Source organism: Neoarius graeffei, chromosome 10, assembly GCF_027579695.1.
Source record: "Neoarius graeffei isolate fNeoGra1 chromosome 10, fNeoGra1.pri, whole genome shotgun sequence".
NCBI classification, from domain to species: domain Eukaryota; kingdom Metazoa; phylum Chordata; class Actinopteri; order Siluriformes; family Ariidae; genus Neoarius; species Neoarius graeffei.
The window spans coordinates 77,472,188-77,492,601 of NC_083578.1; the positions used below are offsets into that span (position 1 = coordinate 77,472,188).

The 20,414-nt window shown below is 41.8% G+C and overlaps 1 protein-coding gene across 2 annotated transcripts in view; it reads right to left on the reverse strand.

The window, feature by feature from the left end:
* Positions 1–20,414, reverse strand: part of phf19 (PHD finger protein 19) — a 127,540-nt gene that overhangs the window by 66,085 nt on the left and 41,041 nt on the right. For both annotated transcript variants that reach the window (XM_060932351.1, XM_060932352.1), the window contains 5 exons: positions 13,751–13,899; positions 13,373–13,468; positions 10,630–10,698; positions 5,137–5,257; positions 3,241–3,308 (listed from right to left, as the gene is read on the reverse strand). In XM_060932351.1, the coding sequence (XP_060788334.1) occupies positions 3,241–3,308; positions 5,137–5,257; positions 10,630–10,698; positions 13,373–13,468; positions 13,751–13,899 (503 nt within the window). The remainder of the gene's footprint in view (positions 1–3,240; positions 3,309–5,136; positions 5,258–10,629; positions 10,699–13,372; positions 13,469–13,750; positions 13,900–20,414) is intronic.

Below are 20,414 nucleotides of genomic sequence, written 5' to 3' on the forward strand. Positions count from 1 at the left end.
TGGACCCTTTTCACGTGACGTCACGACAAACGTGGCCGCCATTTTGGACATGTACTACCAGTAGTTTACCACAGCCAACATTGAGGAACGGCAGCAAAAAAAGTGTTTATTTTCAGCAAGACTTCCATCATGCCACTATATTGTTGTGCACCTGGATGTAGTAACCATCAACAAACAAGGCAAGGTTTATCATTTTATCGGATCCCGACGGAGAAGATGGATAGCCGCCATTAACAGATTGGCAGCCCTCGGCATACCAGCGCTTGTGTAGTGACCACTTTGTTGGAGGTAAGACGAATAAAATTAGCCAGAAAAGGCATTACATTGCTGTTAACATTCTGTGGCGGCGAGTGTGTAACCAAATAGGCTAAAATAACCCATTGTAACCTCTTTGTTCTTCTGTAGTAGCTATTAGCTAACGACATTAGCTAGCGTTGTGTTCCTTTGCTGTTGGTAGACTGTAGGACAGATCAGAGGCAGTGTCCTACAAACAGCGCTTAATTTGAGGGGGAGCAAGCCGGAGCGCGCTCCGGAACCTCGGGCGTTGGCTCCGGCAGCTAGTTACACTGGATCCGGTGATCCGACACCTCTTTTGACTATGTAACAAAAAAAAAAAAAACGATTGTCTTTAGGCTTGCCATCCTTCCACTTGCGAGTAGTAAGTGATATGCGCTGGGATCTCACACACAGCGGCTCAGTCCCAAATCGTGGCTCGTGCACTTCACTCGCGCGCTGTGTGAGCTGCGCAGGGCCGGAGTGCGCACCCTCCAGAGGGCACTCGCTGTTCAGGGCGGAGTGATTTGGAGCGCAGGATGCCTGCGGAGCCGAGCGTATCCGTGTATTGGTGTTGCTGTGTGCAGACGAATCGTGTATTGGTGTTGCTGTGTGCACACTAATCGCTTTTAAAAACGTTAATCTGATGATCTGCTGATACGGTCTAATGTAAACATGGGCTAAGTGTTCAAAACAAGAGGAACATGTATTTGTCTCTTAAATCCAGGCCGTTCCCTGTAATCTGTCACAACGGTTGGAGAAAGTAATGGCAAATAGTGAGTGCACAAACCATAGAAGGTAAACTGTACACAGCGCCAGGGCAGTGTGATGGTATGTCTACTTTTAGATTGTGTTAGCTGATCAATGAACACACTCGTCACTCGACGAGTTTCACGTCTTTACGACGGATACTTAAATGGTGTGTTAGGTATTATTGTTGCAGTCTAAGCAGTCATTGTAGCAGCTAGATGAGCGAGAACCGAAAGGGTCTGTGCCATAAACCGTTATTTCTGTACGGCGTTGCTAATGTGTCGTTACTGTTATTTCTCCCTCTGCTCGCCCTGTAAATGCCCTACGTCGCTAGATAGCGAAGGTGTTTTCTGCATCTCGCTCCTTTTTCTTGTATGTTCTCCGTTTGTCGCCTTCCTCGCATTCAAACCAATTCGAGCCGAAGTCCGCTACATGTCCAAAATGGTGGTTGCGTTTACGAAGGTCACGTGACTGAAAAGGGTCTATACTTGAAAATAGGAACGCACTTTTCCTCGGTAATAAGCATAAACATGTCCGAAAGCGATTTCTTTAGTCTAGTCCATTTATTTCAAACGGTGAACCGAATTGTAGGACACTCATTGGCCATTTTAACAGGAACACCCGCATGCACAGTGCACATTTGTTACACTCATACTTACAACACGATAACAGTGGCTCGTAGCCCCCCCCCCAAAAAAATTTTTTTTTTAAATTAGTGGCATTAAAAGGAACTTGCGTTGAGTTTATATAAAATAAAGTTGGTGAATTCAAGTACCTGGGGTCAACCGTGCAGGAAAATGGGGGGCTGCGATAGTGAGGCGAGAAAGAGAGTGCAGGCAGGGTGGAGCAGTTGGAGAAGGATTTCGGGAGTCACTTGTGATAGGAAAGTCCCAGCAAAAGTAAGATGTACAAGACAGTAGTGAGACCAGCTGTGATGTATGGATTGGAGACCGTACCCTTAAAGTGCCATTCCACCATTGGATGTATTCTTTGGCATAAAATACAATATATTTTGACAACATATATAAATGGTATCACTAGATAGAGAAATCTTTTAGCTTCAAAATGATATCAAAACAATTTGAGAACGACAAGTATATTAATTTTGCGACCAAAGTCACCTACCCTTTTAATTTCCGCGCGTGATGTCATCGGCAGGTTCCCCTTCTTGTGTACCACGTGACGTGTGACGTGGCACATATCAGCAATGGCGGATAGAACGCGATAAAAATACCAATAAATCTAGCTAATACCAATAAATCTAGCTAACTGAAAGATTAACTCAATTTTTCGCAATTTTTTTGGCCCCCATATACGAGGAGAAATGACTCTCTCACTTTGGGGGTTTCCTGGTCTAAAAAGAGACCGACACGTGGTACACAAGAAGGGGAACCTGCCGATGACATCACGTTTCACTCCCGCACGGAAATTAAAAGGGTAGGTGACTTTGGTCGCAAAATTAATATACTTGTCGTTGTCAAAAACTTGTTTGATACATCATTTTGAAGCTAAAAGATTTCTGTCTAGTCATGTTGTCAAAATATATTGTATTTTATGCCAAAGAATACATCCAATGGTGGAATGGCACTTTAAAGAGGAGACAGGAGGCAAAGTTGGAGGTGGCAGAGTTGAGGATGTTAAGGTTTGCGATGGGAGGTTGGACAGGATAAGAAACGAGCACATCAGAGGGACAGCACATGTGGAGAGTTTGGGAATTAAGGGCACATCCTGAGAAGAGATGCAGAGCATGTGGGAAGGAGAATGTTGAGGATGGAGCTGCCAGGCACACGAAAATGAGGAAGGCCGAAGAGGAGATGTGGTGAGGGAGGACATGAAAGTGGCAGGTGTGGTCGAGAAGGATGCGGGGAGCAATGGAGACGAAAGATCTCGCCTAATCAGGAACAGCCAAAAGAAGATAAACCTATGATTTGCTTTGCAGAAAGCACAAAGTGAACACTTTTTGACCAATCAGAAGTGAGATTTAATCAGTGCTGTGGTGTAAAATACAAGTTTATGATAAGAATTTAACAGATGCTAGATGATTTGACTGAGCAGGTTCCCTGTTCTATTTTCAGTCTCAAACAAAGGAAAGAGTCCTCATCAGTGTCAAGTGCACATATGTGATGCATAAAACCTGTTGGAGAATATTTTTGACTGCTTTCAAAACAATCAATATGACCGCCTGTCCAGACAAAGAGAGAAAAATGTACATCTTACTTGCTTTTGTAGTTGTTAAGAGCATCAAGAATGAGCTGGCCTCTCTCTGAGGGAGGGGTGTTGGCAAGCTGGTGGAACATGTAAACGAGGAAAAAGTTAGAAAACAGACCCCGAAACATTTCCATCACATGGCACCTCACGTTGTTGTTTCTAAATACAGATAAATGAGAAGCAAATTTTAACGCTGATGTACACTACCGTTCAAAAGTTTGGGGTCACCCAAACAATTTTGTGTTTTCCATGAAAAGTCACTTTTATTTACCACCATAAGTTGTGAAATGAATAGAAAATATAGTCAAGACATTTTTCTGGCCATTTTGAGCATTTAATCGACCCCACAAATGTGATGCTCCAGAAACTCAAGCCCTGTCCACACGGCAACAGATTCAGGTGAATCTGATAAAATTGTTTATCGTTTCGGCCTGGCGTCCACACGGCACCGGCATTTTGGGTGCCCCAAAATGAAATCTTTTGAGAACGGGTTCCAGAGTGGAAAGATCTGGCAACGGTGCCGTTGCGAAGTCATCTGGATGAGTAGAACAGATTTGTTTACAATGACGTCACAACCACATGTGCTTCACGCCAGGTAGAAGTGTAACGAACTCGATGCGAGTTGTCAACAAATCCTATAACTTGGTTCATGAAACGCACTTACAAAATATTTTCACTGTGAATATTTGTGTAATGGTGCAAAGTGAGAGAGAGAGAGAGAGAGAGAGAGAGAGAGTCAATCCCGCCAGCAAAAATAGGGAAAAAAAAAAAAAGGAGCGATCTCACCTCTTCAGATGTTGGTTTAAGTCCTACAATACATTCCTCAAAAAGGGCGTAGAACAACAAATTAATCCATCAACGTGTAGCATTCAATTTATTCCGGACCATTAAAGACGCCGCCTTCCACGTAGAATCATACGTCATCCTCCACGCCATATTGAATGGGTCAAATCGGAGAATAAAGATGCCTCATTCATGTGCTGCGTTTAACTGTACCAACAGGTTTGCCGTCCAAACGAGATCACATGGGATTACCTTTCACAGGTGAGACTGGAAAAATACTTTTCATTGTATTTGGTCATTATAATGTAATTTTACGAACAGATTTTTCTGACTGTGGCTAATATGAAGTCTCGCGTATAATAGTTTATGCGCATGCGTCCTTACTACTTCTATTGTTCTGGTGTTTCCGAAGGGACCGTCTTACAGCGCCCCTAGAGGTGTGGCATGTGTATTGCATCGTTTTCAGCAAGCGGTGCGTTGCCATATGGACCTGATATTTTACTGATCTGTTGCCCATGTGGACGCGATATTTTTTTAAATAACATCTTGTTGCCGTTGTCGTGTGGATGTAGCCTCAATCTGCTCAAAGGAAGGTCAGTTTTATAGCTTCTCTAAAGAGCTAAGCTGTTTTCAGCTGTGCTAACATGATTGTACAAGGGTTTTCTAATCATCCATTAGCCTTCTGAGGCAATGAGCAAACACATTGTACCATTAGAACACTGGAGTGAGAGTTGCTGGAAATGGGCCTCTATACACCTATGGAGATATTGCACCAAAAACCAGACATTTGCAGCTAGAATAGTCATTTACCACATTAGCAATGTATAGAGTGGATTTCTGATTAGTTTAAAGTGATCTTCATTGAAAAGAACAGTGCTTTTCTTTCAAAAATAAGGACATTTCAAAGTGACCCCAAACTTTCGAACGGTAGTGTATTGTCAAGTTCTAAGTCACAACAAATCAGCTTTTCATAACATGCATAAAACACGATCATTGACTGCCATTGTCTGCTGTCTGCACTCAACACCCTGTCCGTGAACATGTGCCAAAACAACAACCAATTACACAGTCAGTCAGGAAGAGTTTTGCATCTGTTAAGAAAGCGCGCTCTGGCTGTGTGACCTTGCCCAGCTGGAAATGATCCCAGTTGTTGCTGATGAAGCTGAGGATCTCCTCCAGTTCAAAGTACTTTTTCTTACTCTGTACTCCCAGGTTGTACAGGGCCAGATGGACCACATCAACCCTGGTGAAAGAAGATGACCATGAATCAAAACTCAAATATCTGGAAGGACGTCAGCACAAGATTAGCCGCACTTTAACATTTAAGAAAAATTCCACCATGAACTACATAAATGTGTTTATACAGAAGGATTTGCAAGGTGTTTAGAGAGAGTCTGGTGCCAATTCGTTTGTAATTTGGTTGGAGCTGTTTTGTTTTTTGTTTTTTTTAATATCACTGCGAGAAGTTAGTGACTGTCTAGGGCACTGGGATGCCAGTGCAGTTACAATGGATTTAAATAGGAGAAAAAAAAAGTTCAATAATTTAAACAAGTGCTGAGAAGATTTCAGTAACTTAAAAAAACAAAACCACATGAGCTTCCTCGCTCATTCACTCAGCATGTAACAATTCATGATTTGATTCAAGTCACAATACTGGGTTCATGATTCGATTCCCATAATATTTATTTTAAAAAAATAATTTAACAAACGTGACTTTTTTTTTTAAATCAACTTGTATTCCTTTTGTTAATTAAAAAACACCATCTTAATTACTTACTCACATTTGTAAAGGTTAGAGGAACATGACCTATAAACTAAATATTCACTTTATTCAAAATGTTAAACATTTACAAACATTTGTACTGCCTCCATTTGCTTCTTTCTTTAGCTTTCAGCAGTCTGTTTAAAAAAAAAAAAAGCTCTGATTTCTTGGTCAATCTATTTGTACAGTCAATCACACAACAGCCCTTTCCCCATTTTAGATCTTTTTGTGGTACTAGAGCTGTGCTACTTCTGCCCAGGGTGAAGTCACATGCATTTGATACTGTACTTGATCACACACTGCTGTATAAACAACAAATTTAGAGGTCATGCATCCTGATAATCATAAGGGTTCATTTTTTATTTCACTGATTCACATAATTTGTCGTCACATCATTACACACATCACTCACCCAGTGACGCTCAAGGTTATTTTAATGAGAAATCAAAGCACAGAAGTCATGGAGACATTCGTGAAAATGCTGGACTCAAAATTCCAGAATGAACGTGGCAATAGGACAGTTGTGCAAGCATGACGACACAGACGGCGGTATGAACATGAAAGTTGACGCTTTGGAAGCAGATTTGCTTGTACAGCCAAGGTAAGTGAGCGAGCGAGCTCAGACGAAAGGACTAAAACGCCGCTACATCGCTCTCTTTCAGTAGAAACAAAGTGTGGGCTAATCCCACTGCACCACTGTGAGCAGACTGAGTTGTCAGTGAAATTCAAAATTCTATGAAAAAAATAAATCTCAGACACCGCTGAAGATCACATATCCAAGTCTTTATAAAGACCGCATGTTGTTCAGGGTGGATTTTTCCTTCAAGTACCAGATACTTAAAAAGCTACAATTTTCCAGACAGGTCAGACAAACCATTTAAAACCTTAGATTTTCTTGTCAGGACGAACCTTAAATTATGGACCTTATGGACTTGAAAGGTCAGAAAAACAGCATTAAAGCCAAGCAAATTATCCGATAAGGAATTATGCTGCTGATCATTTTCCTGAATCACATATTTAAAGGGCGTTAACTGGATAATACAAGAAGCAAATCTTAATATAGGACTTGCATTCGGGAGCCTGTAAAGTAATGGCCTGACTGATCTGCTCTTCAAATCAACTGACCATCTAACTGGTAAAAAGATCCAAGATTCATGTGGCATTCTGGGATTAAACTAATTTGGAAAACCAAACGAGTCATTTCTCTAATGCCTCAGATAGAGGACAGATAATTATAGAAAAACAAACAAAATGTGTCAATTATGCCATGGGGGCATTTAATTATTTTGCTGGCAGGGTGTGGCTCCACTTGTCGCATTAGAGAGAAACATCATTGCTAAACAATACAAAGTCCTTCTGACTATCCTATGACGAAACATTTCGATCCTGTTGGGAATGGCCTCTTCCAGGATGACCACGCCCCATCCATACAGCATGAGGGCTCAGTGAATGATGTCATGAGGATGAAAATGTAAAATCAGATACAATGGTCTTGACAGAACCCAGTCCATACTGGAGATTTATTGTGACTGGTTTAGTCAAATCATCAAAACTTGAAACTGAGGGAATATCTTGTGTGTCTGTCTGTGGGGGGTGGGGGAAGAAGCGGTCATGACTCCAGTACACTTCCAGAGAGCTGCTTTAACAGGGCTCGACCTTAACTTTTAAACCCACTTGTCCTGGGGCACAGGTGGGGGCAAGTTTCCACTCCCCCCCAATATTATCACTTGCCCCATATTTTGCAAGTACTTTTTTTTTTTTAGCAAATCTATAGAATAGTTGTGAATCGCAACATAAAATAAAGATCACACATCGAGTTGAAGTTTGGTTACTCGTAATGGACAATTTTATCCAAAATAGTTTTTCCTGCCTTAGTCAATTTATTTCCATTTCACATGCATGCAGCTGTTATAAAGTTAAGTGTACTTGTGTAGAACTCTCTCAGACTGTAGGTTCATGGCTTGCTAATATAGAAATTTATAACAGTTTGTATGAAGAAAACAATAGGGTGCCAAGACTTTAACAGTACTGAGAGAGAATATTTATATAAATCGGGGGTTTTTTTTGTGATATCATACACCTCTAGGTTTTAACCCCTCCCCATGCTACATAATGACAGACAGGACAATGTCTGAGTTTATAATTTAGTGTGTAGGTTATGGGTTGTTTTATACAGACCTGGCAACCAGTAACTGAATCACTACAGCCAGCCTGTCAGGACACGTGTTTTTTTTTTTTTTTTAAATAAACCTAGAGGTGGATGATAAGGCCACACCAATTTAATTAGTTGGTTCTCGAATTTTTTCAGGAAAAATATGAAGCGAGCGCGCGAAATAAAAATAAAAATTTAAAAAATGCTCTGATGGTAAAATTAGCGGTGGAAATAGAGGGCTTTCATAATAGAGGAACAAAACAGACAATACATTATTGTTACATTTCATATGGCTCTTTTAATAGCTTCTTATTTCCACCCATATGCATTAAGGGCTAGCAACAGATAGGCTAAATAAACGATCGAATTACAGTCAATTGAACATCTACAATGCACAGAAAGGAAAAAAAAAAAAAAGATTTGACCAGGAGTAGGCTACATCTGATGGCTAAATACTTCGAATGATTTTTTTGTTTGCCCCTCACATCATCTCATCTCATTATCTCTAGCCGCTTTATCCTTCTACAGGGTCGCAGGCAAGCTGGAGCCTATCCCAGCTGACTACGGGCGAAAGGCGGGGTACACCCTGGACAAGTCGCCAGGTCATCACAGGGCTAACACAGACACACAACCATTCACACTCACATTCACACCTATGGTCAATTTAGAGTCACCAGTTAACCTAACCTGCATGTCTTTGGACTGTGGGGGAAACCGGAGCACCCGGAGGAAACCCACGCGGACACGGGGAGAACATGCAAACTCCGCACAGAAGGGCCCTCGCCGGCCATGGGGCTCGAACCCAGGACCTTCTTGCTGTGAGGCGACAGCGCTAACCACTACACCACCATGCCGCCCCCCCACATCAATCAATGAAATATATAAATCAAACCCACCTCCACAGAGTTATAGTCCAAGTTGGCACATCGCAGGGTAACAAGCTCACAGCATCTTGAGTACAACTGTGCAAAGTTTTCCCCCTCTTGAATTTCAACACACCTGTCAAAGATTTTACGCTTCTGTTCGCTGAATATCCTAACAATCACAAACAGGCTTGGCAGGATTCCCCTCCACAGGCATGTTTCTTCCACAAGTCTTTATCTAAAGTGAAAGGGGCAATTTGATTGGCTTTCCATGTCATGTGACCTCAACCTACAGTCGATTTCAATTTTATTTATTTTCCATTTTGAATTTTTCTTCAAGCGGCGATTCCGAGAACCAGCTAACTGAATTGGTGTGGCCTAACACACACAAAAAAAATTATATATATATATATATATATATATATATATATATATATATATATATATATATATATATATATATATATATATATATAGCACAGGACTGTGTTCCTCTGATAACAGAAACAAAGCTCCAGCTCTCTCTGCTCTTAATCTGTCCGGTTCTTTCAGGATTTATCGTGCATGTCGCTCTTTGTTTATTTTTTTTTTTTATGCCCGAATTGTTTGAAACCAATCTGGGTTTTCTGTGTGAAATAAGGAAGCGGCTTCACCTGTAAGAAAATCAAAACACTTTCATGAAGACGCTGACTCGAATGCGAGCAGAAAAAAATAAAATTAATAATAAAGGATTCTTAAGCAAACTCTTCCATCCTCACTTCCAACTTCGTAAAATACATTTTAAACACAATTGGGAGTTTCTCAGATGTTCTGCTCCACCCCGGAGATTATGGATCTCTCACGCCAGCGCCAATCCGGATGCAGGATGGGAATTCCATCTTACCTGTATTCACTTCCTGGTTTTTACCGCTGTCTATAAATACACCGTCCTCAGACTCCGACTTTGCCAGAACGTCTCGTTTTGCTATTCTAGCCGTTTCTGTGCCTCTATTGTGTTTCATGTTTTTTTTTTTTTTTTTGCTCAAGCTATTTTTCTAGTTCATGGTTTTTTTGCTCTAGCGTTTGTCCTTGCCGGTCTCGTGTTTTTGTCTAGTTTATCTACCTTTTGCCACGCCCTTTTTCCTGGATTAAAATCACCTTATTTCCTGGATTACTGTCTGTTCTGTTTGTGGATCCTTCTCTCACCACACCAAACATCTGGAGTTTTCAGGCTGAGCTCATCTCTTCGCATTCTTTAACCACTCATTTCCTCGTTGTTCTTGAAGCATTTGCTTCTATTTAAGTTTTGATAGCGGGGAGACTGTGATACAGTTTATCTATTTCTCTGTTTGAACAAGCAAAAACAGCACAAAAATGAACTGTATTGAAGACAGATTACGCCTTGCTTGCATGAAAGACAGTGCCTGTCTGACCCCAGCTGTAATTACCACGTGATGCGTGACGTCATTCACACGGGGTCTATAAACAGTACACGTACCACACAACAGCAGGGGGATATAAAATAACTTGCAAAACAGTAAATGAAACCAAGACTAAGAAAACAGCCAAGACATGACAGGGACATATCCCACTTGCCCAAATGTGTTTTTCCACTTGTCCCGGGCAATCGGGCAGTGCTTAATGTCAAGCCCTGTTTAAGTGGCTTGTTTTGGTGCAGCACCCTTCAAACAAACTTTTTGTCCCCCCCCTTAATTTCTCATGTCTCGGACAGATACAGCAGCTGCTGGAGTCATCTCCAGTATTTATGGTGTTGTCTACAATCTCTGTCCAGCACTTGGGTGCTACATATGAATCTTGGAGCAAACAGTTTCTTACTGAAAATGAAAAATGGCATTTACCAGCGCAGAGCCAGGCGCTTGATGTACTCCATCCCCTTATTGCACACGGCACAAATGAATAAGTAAAACCTGTGGAAAAGAAAGAAAATGGAAATGGACAGGGAGTACTTTGTAAATGGCCAGCCTCTGAAAGGAGATGAACAGTTATTTTATACCCAAGACAGCAATTTTAACACAATGATCTCCAACTATCCCCTAATGCATGCCCTTTGTGTGCCCTACTGCACTGAACATACGGTTACAAATCAGTTACAATCGGACGCTGTCCATAAAACACGTCATGATCTCAGCTCTTCTTTTCAAATAATGGAACTACGCTCACTGGCCACTTTAATAGGAACTTGCTCTTAATTCTGAGATCCCTGTTCTTGGCTGGCAGGAGCGGAACCCAATATGGTCTTCTGCTGTTGCATGCTGAGATGCTTTTCTGCTCACCACGGTTGTAAAGAGTTACTATATCCTTCCTGGCAGCTCTGGCCATTTTCCTCCGACCTCTCTTATCGACAAGACGTTTCCACTCACAGAACTGTCTCTCACTCAACTCTATGTTTTTTACACCATTCTGTCTGTATAAACTCAGACTTGTGTGTGAAAACCCCAGACGATCAGCAGTTTCTGAAATACTCAAACCAGTCCATCTGGCTCAAACCAACACCCATGCCACAGTGAAAGTCACACTTTGAGATCACAATTTTTCCCGTTCTGACGTTTGAACATTAACTGAAGCTCTTGATTTGTATCTGTATGATTTGATGCATCGTGCTGCTGTCGAGGGATCGGCTGATAAGAGAACTGCATAAAAAACAGCAGGTGGGTGGGTGGGGTGTTCCTAATAAAAGCAGCCAGTGAGTGTAGCTTTTTCTATTAACAAGGTAAATAAACTGGAATCGATCCATTTCATGTGGAGGAATATGAATATATATATACACATACACACACACCGTATTTTTCGGACTATAAGTCGCACTTTTTTTCATGGTTCGGCTAGCCATGCGACTTATACTCCGGTGCGACGTATATATGTTTGTTTTTTTTTCACCACGGAATAACTGGAGCTGATGCTGAGTCTGACAACAGCCACGCAGAAGAGGAAACGGCGCTTCGTCTGCCGCTGGAGTTGGCAGAGTTGTTCAGAAGCGACACCGAGGATGAGGAATTCAATGGATTTGCTGATTTGGAGTGAAATCGCCAGCTTGATAAACTTGATTGACCTGTGTTTTATTATTAATGATAGGCCTATGGTTATTTAAATAAGTTATGTAATGATTTTAGGCAGTGCTTAATTTGTGAAGTGGGAGGTCCCGGAACGCAGGAGGTGGGTGGGACCGGCGACTCAAAAAAAAAAAAAAAGGCGGGGGGTGGTTTACTATAACTTTACGTACACGCACTTATTGTGTGCGTAAAAAAAAATATCAGACATTATGACCTTAGAAAACGCTTTAGTGACGAACAGTTACAGACAGTAATATGTCGTGATGTTATAAAATATTATTTTTATTAGGCTATATATTAAATTATATATTAAATTTATCTTCTAAAATAACAGACTACTCATATCACAACCGGTTTATTTCACCATTGGAGATCAGATCACACAAGACATGAGTTAAATTACTCTTTTTAAGGATTTAAGTAGGGGATTTAAAAGCGGTTGTTTTTTTTTTTTTCCACTAGACGGTTGTCTTTGGAGATGATATACCTATAGCCTACTTGACCTCTGATTTAATGAAATAAAATTCGACAAAAATGAAGAATGACTCTCCTCGATGATGACTACAGCTTTAATAACAAAGATGAAAGAGCCATGGGGCGATAATAAGCCCTACCGGTAAAAATAATCTAAAAGCAAACTGATTAATGCATCAGTAATAGGCTACTAATATTAGTTATAATAATAATATAGGCTATTAGTAATAACGATAGTGATAGTATTAAAGATAGTAGTAGATATTTAAAATAATCAGACTAGGCTACTTACAGGGCAAAGGGCGCATCATCACTGCTCAGCTGTTCGTTTATTAAATAAACAATGCAGTCGCGCAGTAACCACGCGCCGCTTATCAGATACAATCACAGATTCTATGGATAGAATAACCCTTCAAAAAAGTGCGACTTATAGTCCGGTGCGACGTATATATGTTTTTTTCGTCTTCATAATGCATTTTTTGGCTGATGCGACTTAAACTCCGGAGCGACGTATAGTCTGGAAAATACGGTGTGTGTGTGTGTGTGTGTGTGTGTGTGTATATATATATAAAATATCAGAGCCTTCCTGATATCTTAGTCTGGTCTAAAATAAGTTGTCAGTAACTTTATAGACGTATTTTACCTTCTATAAAACGACAGGAGGAATAATCCCAGGATGTTTTGATTTTAAAATATAATATATAGTCAAGATTCCATTACACCTCACTGGACATGATGTTCGATGCTTTTTCTTCAGTTTAAAGACACTCCAGGATGCGGTGTTGTTTTTGTGCTACGAGTGAGTGTGTACACATACTCGGGATAAGGCACGACTCCATGAATCATACGTAATCATTACAGATATCCTCCAGCAACATGATTTAGCCGACATCTAGCAGGACTTCAAGCATGATTCCATCCAAAGGCCTTTTTTCCTCCCCCCCACTGTTCACAGCAGTAATGTTTTCACTTTCGCAGTGCTTCTTGCTTCAAGTCACTAAAATAAAAAAATAAAAAAAAATAAAGCAGAACTCGAGATGCTGATATAAATACGCACCTATCTCCAAACATCATGGACTCTTGCAGGCATTGTGTGCACGCTTCATGAAACCATTGCTCACAGCGGAAACACTGCAACATTTTCAGGTACCATCTAAGAGATGGAAGGAAAAGATAATGGAACCTAATGCACCGTGGTTTCAGACAGTCGACAAAGAGAAGAATCTCATAAATCAATTACGAGCTGCTCAACTACATGATGAGCCAAATCAAAACAACGTGGCTAGTGCAGGATGAGTTAATAATACAGCCAAAACACAGTATGGGGGAATCAGAAGTAAGGTGTGTGTGTGTGTGTGTGTGTGTGTGTGTGTGTGTGTGTGAGAATATATGAAAGTGACAGGTGGTGGTGAAGAGGTCAAAAGAGCATCCTCACTCTCCAGGTCCCCCACAATAGCAGTAGCACTGCTGGTGGTTGGTGCGGTGCAGAGAGTCCCACTCCAGTTCCTCAGCATTGTAGGTGAGCACTTGCTTCATGGCCTGCAGTGCTTTGGCTATAGGGCCCTTCTTTAGTGCGCCCCCTTTCTGCCAGATAGAAAAAACAAACAAGCTCGAACATCAATGCCAAGACCTGAACTATTCACTATTCCAGGAGCTTCATCTCTTCCGCATCTGTAGTACATGTGTAATTACCACCGTCAAGAGTTTCTATATTATCTAACCGTTTACTCAAAACTCACTTGGCCTAAAAATCACGAGCCAGCCAACAAACATTTGTGGATATTAAAGCAGATACGCAGAGCCATGGCCTCACTTTCGTTTATAAATGCCTTGAGACCTCCAGAATGGCATAGGAATAGTTTTAAGCATTAACAATAAGTCTAATATAGTAATTTTTACAATTAAAGTGATTTATATAGGTAGCGGTCTGAGTGAATGACCTTGACGTCACAGCAGGAAGTTTATCGGTCTCATCGCCATTTCTGTTATACTAAAACACAGAGCTGACTGCAACTTCGAGCTTCCATTTTGAGCTAATTTAATTGCCATGCCACATAGATGTGCCAGCAACACGACAGAAGGTGGATTTACGTTGCATTCATGGCCCAAGAATGTTCAAACTGCAAAGATTTGGAAGCGTTTTGCGAGAAGTTCACGGACACATTGGGCGCCTACGAAGTGGTCTCTCCTCTGCTCTGCACATTTTACTGAGGACTCGTTCGAGACCTCTGATCTGTTGGAGCGTTGGCTATAAGCCCGTATTGAAAGAGGGTGCAGGACCAACAATTAAAGGAAAAGAAAACAAGAAAAGCATTTATTTTTTTTAAAAGGAAAGCAAGTTCAGTTGCAACAGTTCTCCCGGAGTGCGAGCCAAGCATTGTTGGTAAAACCTGGGATGGAACAGGACAGACAATGGGGCAAAAAAGTTTTTAGTCAGTCAGCCACCAATTGTGCAAGTTCTCCCACTTAAGATGAGAGGCCTGTAATTTTCATCATAGGTACACTTCAACTAAGAGACAGAATGGGGGGGAAAGAATCCAGGAAAATCACATTGTAGGATTTTTAATGAATTAATTGGTAAATTCCTCGGTAAAATAAGTATTTGGTCACCTACAAACAAGCAAGATTTCTGGCTCTCACAGACCTGTAACAACTTCTTTAAGAGGCTCCTCTGTCCTCCACTCGTTACCTGTATTAATGGCACCTGTTTGAACTCGTTATCAGTATAAAAGACACCTGTCCACAACCTCAAACGGTCACACTCCAAACTCCACTATGGCCAAGACCAAAGAGCTGTCAAAGGACACCAGAAACAAAATTGTAGACCTGCACCAGGCTGGGAAGACTGAATCTGCAATAGGTAAGCAGCTTGGTGTGAAGAAATCAACTGTGGGAGCAATTATTAGAAAATGGAAGACATACAAGACCACTGATAATCTCCCTCGATCTGGGGCTCCATGCAAGATCCCACCCCGTGGGGTCAAAATGATCACAAGAACGGTGAGCAAAAATCCCAGAACCACACAGGGGGACCTATGCCCCTTTTCCACCAAAGCAGTTCCAGGGCTGGTTCGGGGCCAGTGCTTAGTTTGGAACCGGGTTTTCTGTTTCCACTGACAAAGAACTGGCTCTGGGGCCAGAAAAACCGGTTCCAGGCTAGCACCAACTCTCTGCTGGGCCAGAGGAAAGAACCGCTTACGTAAGCGGGGGGGGGGGGGGGGGCGGAGTTGTCAAGACCAACAATAAGACCGCGAAAGACCGCCATTTTTAAGCGACGAGAAGCCGCAGCTGTACAAACGCGAAGTCATCCATTATTATTGTTGTTGCTGCTGCTTCTTCCGTGTTGTTTTTGCTTCAATATGCGCACCAAGGTTTATGCAAACGTAGCAACGTAACTGATGTATACAGCGAAGTAACTGACGTGGCTTCCCTTAGCACCGCGAGCTATGGAAAAGCAAACTGGTTCTCAGCTGGCTCGCAAGTTGAACGAGTTGTGAACCAGCACCGGCCCCGAACCAGCCCTGGAACTGATTTGGTGGAAAAGGGGTACTAGTGAATGACCTGCAGAGAGCTGGGACCAAAGTAACAAAGGCTACCATCAGTAACACACTACACCGCCAGGGACTCAAATCCTGCAGTGCCAGACGTGTCCCCCTGCTCAAGCCAGTACATGTCCAGGCCTGTCTGAAGTTTGCTAGAGAGCATCTGGATGATCCAGAAGAGGATTGGGAGAATGTCATATGGTCAGATGAAATCAAAATAGAACTTTTTGGTAAAAACTCAACTTGTGCTTGGAGGAGAAAGAATGCAGAGTTGCATCCAAAAAACACCATATCTACTGTAAAGCATGGGGGTGGAAACGTCATGCTTTGGGGCTGTTTTTCTGCAAAGGGACCAGGACGACTGATCCGTGTAAAGGAAAGAATGAATGGGGCCATGTATCGTGAGATTTTGAGTGAAAACCTCCTTCCATCAGCAAGGGCATTGAAGATGAAACGTGGCTGGGTCTTTCAGCATGACAATGATCCCAAACACACCGCCCAGGCAACGAAGGAGTGGCTTCGTAAGAAGCATTTCAAGGTCCTGGAGTGGCCTAGCCAGTCTCCAGATCTCAACCCCATAGAAAATCTTTGGAGGGAGTTGAAAGTCCGTGTTGCCCAGCGACAGCCCCAAAACATCACTGCTCTAGAGGAGATCTGCATGGAGGAATGGGCCAAAATACCAGCAACAGTGTGTGAAAACCTTGTGAAGACTTACAGAAAACGTTTGACCTCTGTCATCGCCAACAAAGGGTATATAAAGTATTGAGATGAACTTGTGTTATTGACCAAATACTTATTTTCCACCATAATTTGCAAATAAATTCTTTAAAAATCAGACCGTGATTTTCTGGATTTTTTTTTCTCATTCTGTCTCTCATAGTTGAAGTGTACCTATGATGAAAATTACAGGCCTCTCATCTTTTTAAGTGGGAGAACTTGCACAATTGGTGACTGACTAAATACTTTTTTGCCCCACTGTATTGCTCGGGCAGTGACCTCCCCACGGTTGTTGCTAAAACCAGTGACGTCCCATCCCAGGTTTTAGTAATTGCCTGAGCCGAGCAGTAATGGCAGAGTACTCAGTAATGGAGAATGAGTGGGGCAGCCGTCTGATTTCTTAACTGGATATTGTGGCCATCTCGCCCTTACGTGGAAGAAGCAAATGAATGGAGAACTAAAAGTCGGATTGTTTCAAAACAAAATCAGCCACCAAGAAGTGAGAACACAGACGGCTAAGCTCCAACTCTCATTTGATTACAAAAAACAACAAAAACACTACTCATCGTTCACCTGCATTTAGATTAATACATGTAACTTGAGTGTTTAAGTTACCGGTATAAGATGATTTAATTTGTTTCAGAATGTGATTGTCTCAGTTCATCTGATTTAATTAGCCTTTTACGTTTCATCAGTGAAAATGCATGCATGTTGCATAAGTTATAACACCCATCCTGTTTTAATGAGAGTCAACCCACAATCAGTGAAGTCAAATCAGTCTTAGTTGAGCAAGTCGGTAACGACATTTCTTACTTTCACCATAAATTTATACGACTTTGGTCTATAGCTGTAAAAGGCCTCGGCCTTAAAACCGGGTACCGCAGCGACGTGACACACTCAGAGCTGGCTGGCTCAGCGGGGCAGCTCGAATGCCAACTTTGCGGTTGATTTTAACTCTCAAAAATACATATTTTTTTTTATTCCCATTTATGCAGCGTACAAGAGTCAAGGGTGGACACTATCCACTCAAATTTATTTAAAAATAAAAAGGTTCTGCGTATCTGCTTCAAGTACAGGGGTGATAGCGTTCCGGTGCCGCGCCGGATTTCCGGCGTACCGTGGCTGGGGGAAAAAAAAAAAAAAAAAAAATCTAGTTCGCCCATTGTCCTGCGTCATTCTGAGATGCGCAGATAGACAGTAAAGGGAATTCGCATGATATGGAACTAGTGGGGAAAAAAGTGCCGTCACGGCACGAATTAGAGGGTCTAATTCGTGCCGTGACGGCACTTTTTTCCCACTAGTTCCATATCATGCGAATTCCCTTTACTGTCCATCTGCGCATCTCAGAACGAGACAGGACAATGGGCGAACTAGATTTTTTTTTTCCCCCAGCCACGGTACGCCGGAAATCCGGCGCGGCGCCGGAACACGATCACCCCTGCAAGTAAGAGATAATGGGCAGTGAGGTAGCCATGATTGCGAAATAAGCCCAGATGCAGAAGGGTGATGCAGGACCATGTCTTGAATTGCCATGTCAGGGTTTATTTTGCAATAACCCCCAGCTGCTTGCTGGACATTACCAGGCTTATTACACAGCTACTAGCTGAAGAAATCAATAATTTTACTTACATTCACAAAATATCGATTTAAAAACGATTACGGCTTCCGCTAATGACGTGGTCCAGAGCAACAGCCTATTATTCGCAGCAATATTTAATTTATTACAGTTTTGTTGAACACTCGATTCTGATTGCTATAACTGACCGTTCTGTGGTCTGTTAATTCTGTATAATAATTACCCATAGAATATTCAGCAAAGCTGTGCGAATAAGTTAAACACGTTTCGATTCTCCGCTGTGATTTGTCTGTGTGAAGTCTCGCATGTTATCTCCATGTCAGCATGAGCTTCATCTGGGTTCTCCAGTTTCTTCCTAGCTCCCCAACCCCCCCAGTTAGTTGAATTCGCCATGCTAGACATGAATAAGCCCTTGAAAAGGAGTTCATGGTGCCTGGAGATAGACTGGCATCCTATTCAGGGTGGATTATTCCTGCACTGCACACATAATTAAGACCTTTCTGCCTTACACGAAGCTTTGGATTCACTGTGACCCTGACCAGGATTAAACTAACTATAAATGAGTGAATTGAACACATTTTTAAAAGCACTTTCAAAAAATTCTTCAAAAAAGGGACATCTGTACATTAAGCTCTATAATTACATGTACATCTTTTTAATCCATCATTTTCATCGCTGGAACTCTCCATAGAGAAGGGTTTGGGGTTGTGCTTTACAAATCCCGGGCAAGACAAGGCGTTTGAACAGAATTCTTGTTTTCACCGTATATTACGGTCCTGATCTACGAAAGGTCTGCATTTATAAATATACACGTATAACTTAACGCCCACAAAAATGTGCAAGCTCACAGGAAGCAGTCAGGCAGATGCGAGTGCAGAGAGTTTCTCGTATTATTAAAATCAATAAGGCAGACAAACAAATGAGTTTGGTAATCCTCAGAAACTTGAGGTACAGTACCAGTCAAAAGTTTGGACACCTAATTCAGTGTTTTTTCCTTTTTTTTTTATTAAGGCACTCAATATCTTCCAGTAATGATGTCTCGTCATCTCTCTACTTTCTCGAGCGGTTCTTGACATATTATAGATTACTACAGTTGTGGAATAGGGCTATTTACTGTACTTTTATTATTTGATCTCAAACGCATTTAGGTGACTCGTCCACTAATTAACTTTTGATGAGGCACACTTGTTAAAATGCAAAGCATTCCAGGTGACTCGCTCATGAAGCTGGTTAACACCAATAGTGTACAAAGTGCCATCAAGCTAAACGCTGAAGAAAGCAAGAACTTTATTCATCACATACTTGTGAAATTTCCTCTCTGCATTTAACCCATCTGAAGCAGTAAACACACATGCACAATGAGCGCACACACATACCCAGAGCAGTGGGCAGCCATGCTAACAGCGCCTGGGGAGCAGTTGGGAGTTCGGTGCCTCGCTCAAGTGCACCTCAGCCCAAGGCCGTCCCATATTAACCTAACTGCATGTCTTTGGACTGTGGGGGAAACCGGAGCACCCGGGGGAAACCCACGCAGACACGGGGAGAACATGCAAACTCTGCACAGAAAAGCCCTCGCCGGCCACTGGATTCGAACCCGGAACCTTCTTGCTGTGAGGCGAATCTAAAAAAAATTTTTTTTTTTTTAAAACACTTTTTGCTTCCAGCATAATTCTGTACATGTTCCAGATGTTATTTCATAGTTTTGATGTCACAATAAGCCCTGTGATGACCTGGCGACTTGTCCAGGGTGTACCCCGCCTTTCGCCCGTTGTCAGCTGGGATAGGCTCCAGCTTGCCTGCGACCCTGTAGAAGGATAAAGCGGCTAGAGATAATGAGATGAGATGTCACAATACAGAAAGGGGGTTGCGGCAGCAAGGGGAGGGGGCATGGTCAAGCAGCAGTTTGTGAATGGAGGGTGGGGTCAGGGAAGGTGAGTGGCAGTCATCACACCTGTCGGTAATTGAGATATATACGTCTCCCAGTCTCAGAAACTGGTCTCTCATTTGGGACATTATGGTCAAAAAATAAATTTTCTAATTTTACTTTTTTTTTTTGCATTTACCTAACACCGTTTCTTTTGTCATGTTTAATAAGAATAAAGATAGCATCTTGCTTTATCTGGCCTCCACTGTGGAAAATTTTGATTACACTTCAAATGCTTTTGTAAAATTGATTTACATATAAAATAACTACATCATGAAGAATTAAAGGCCCTCCTTCACAGATGAGTGGAAATATTGAATAAATTTCCTCTTTTTGATTG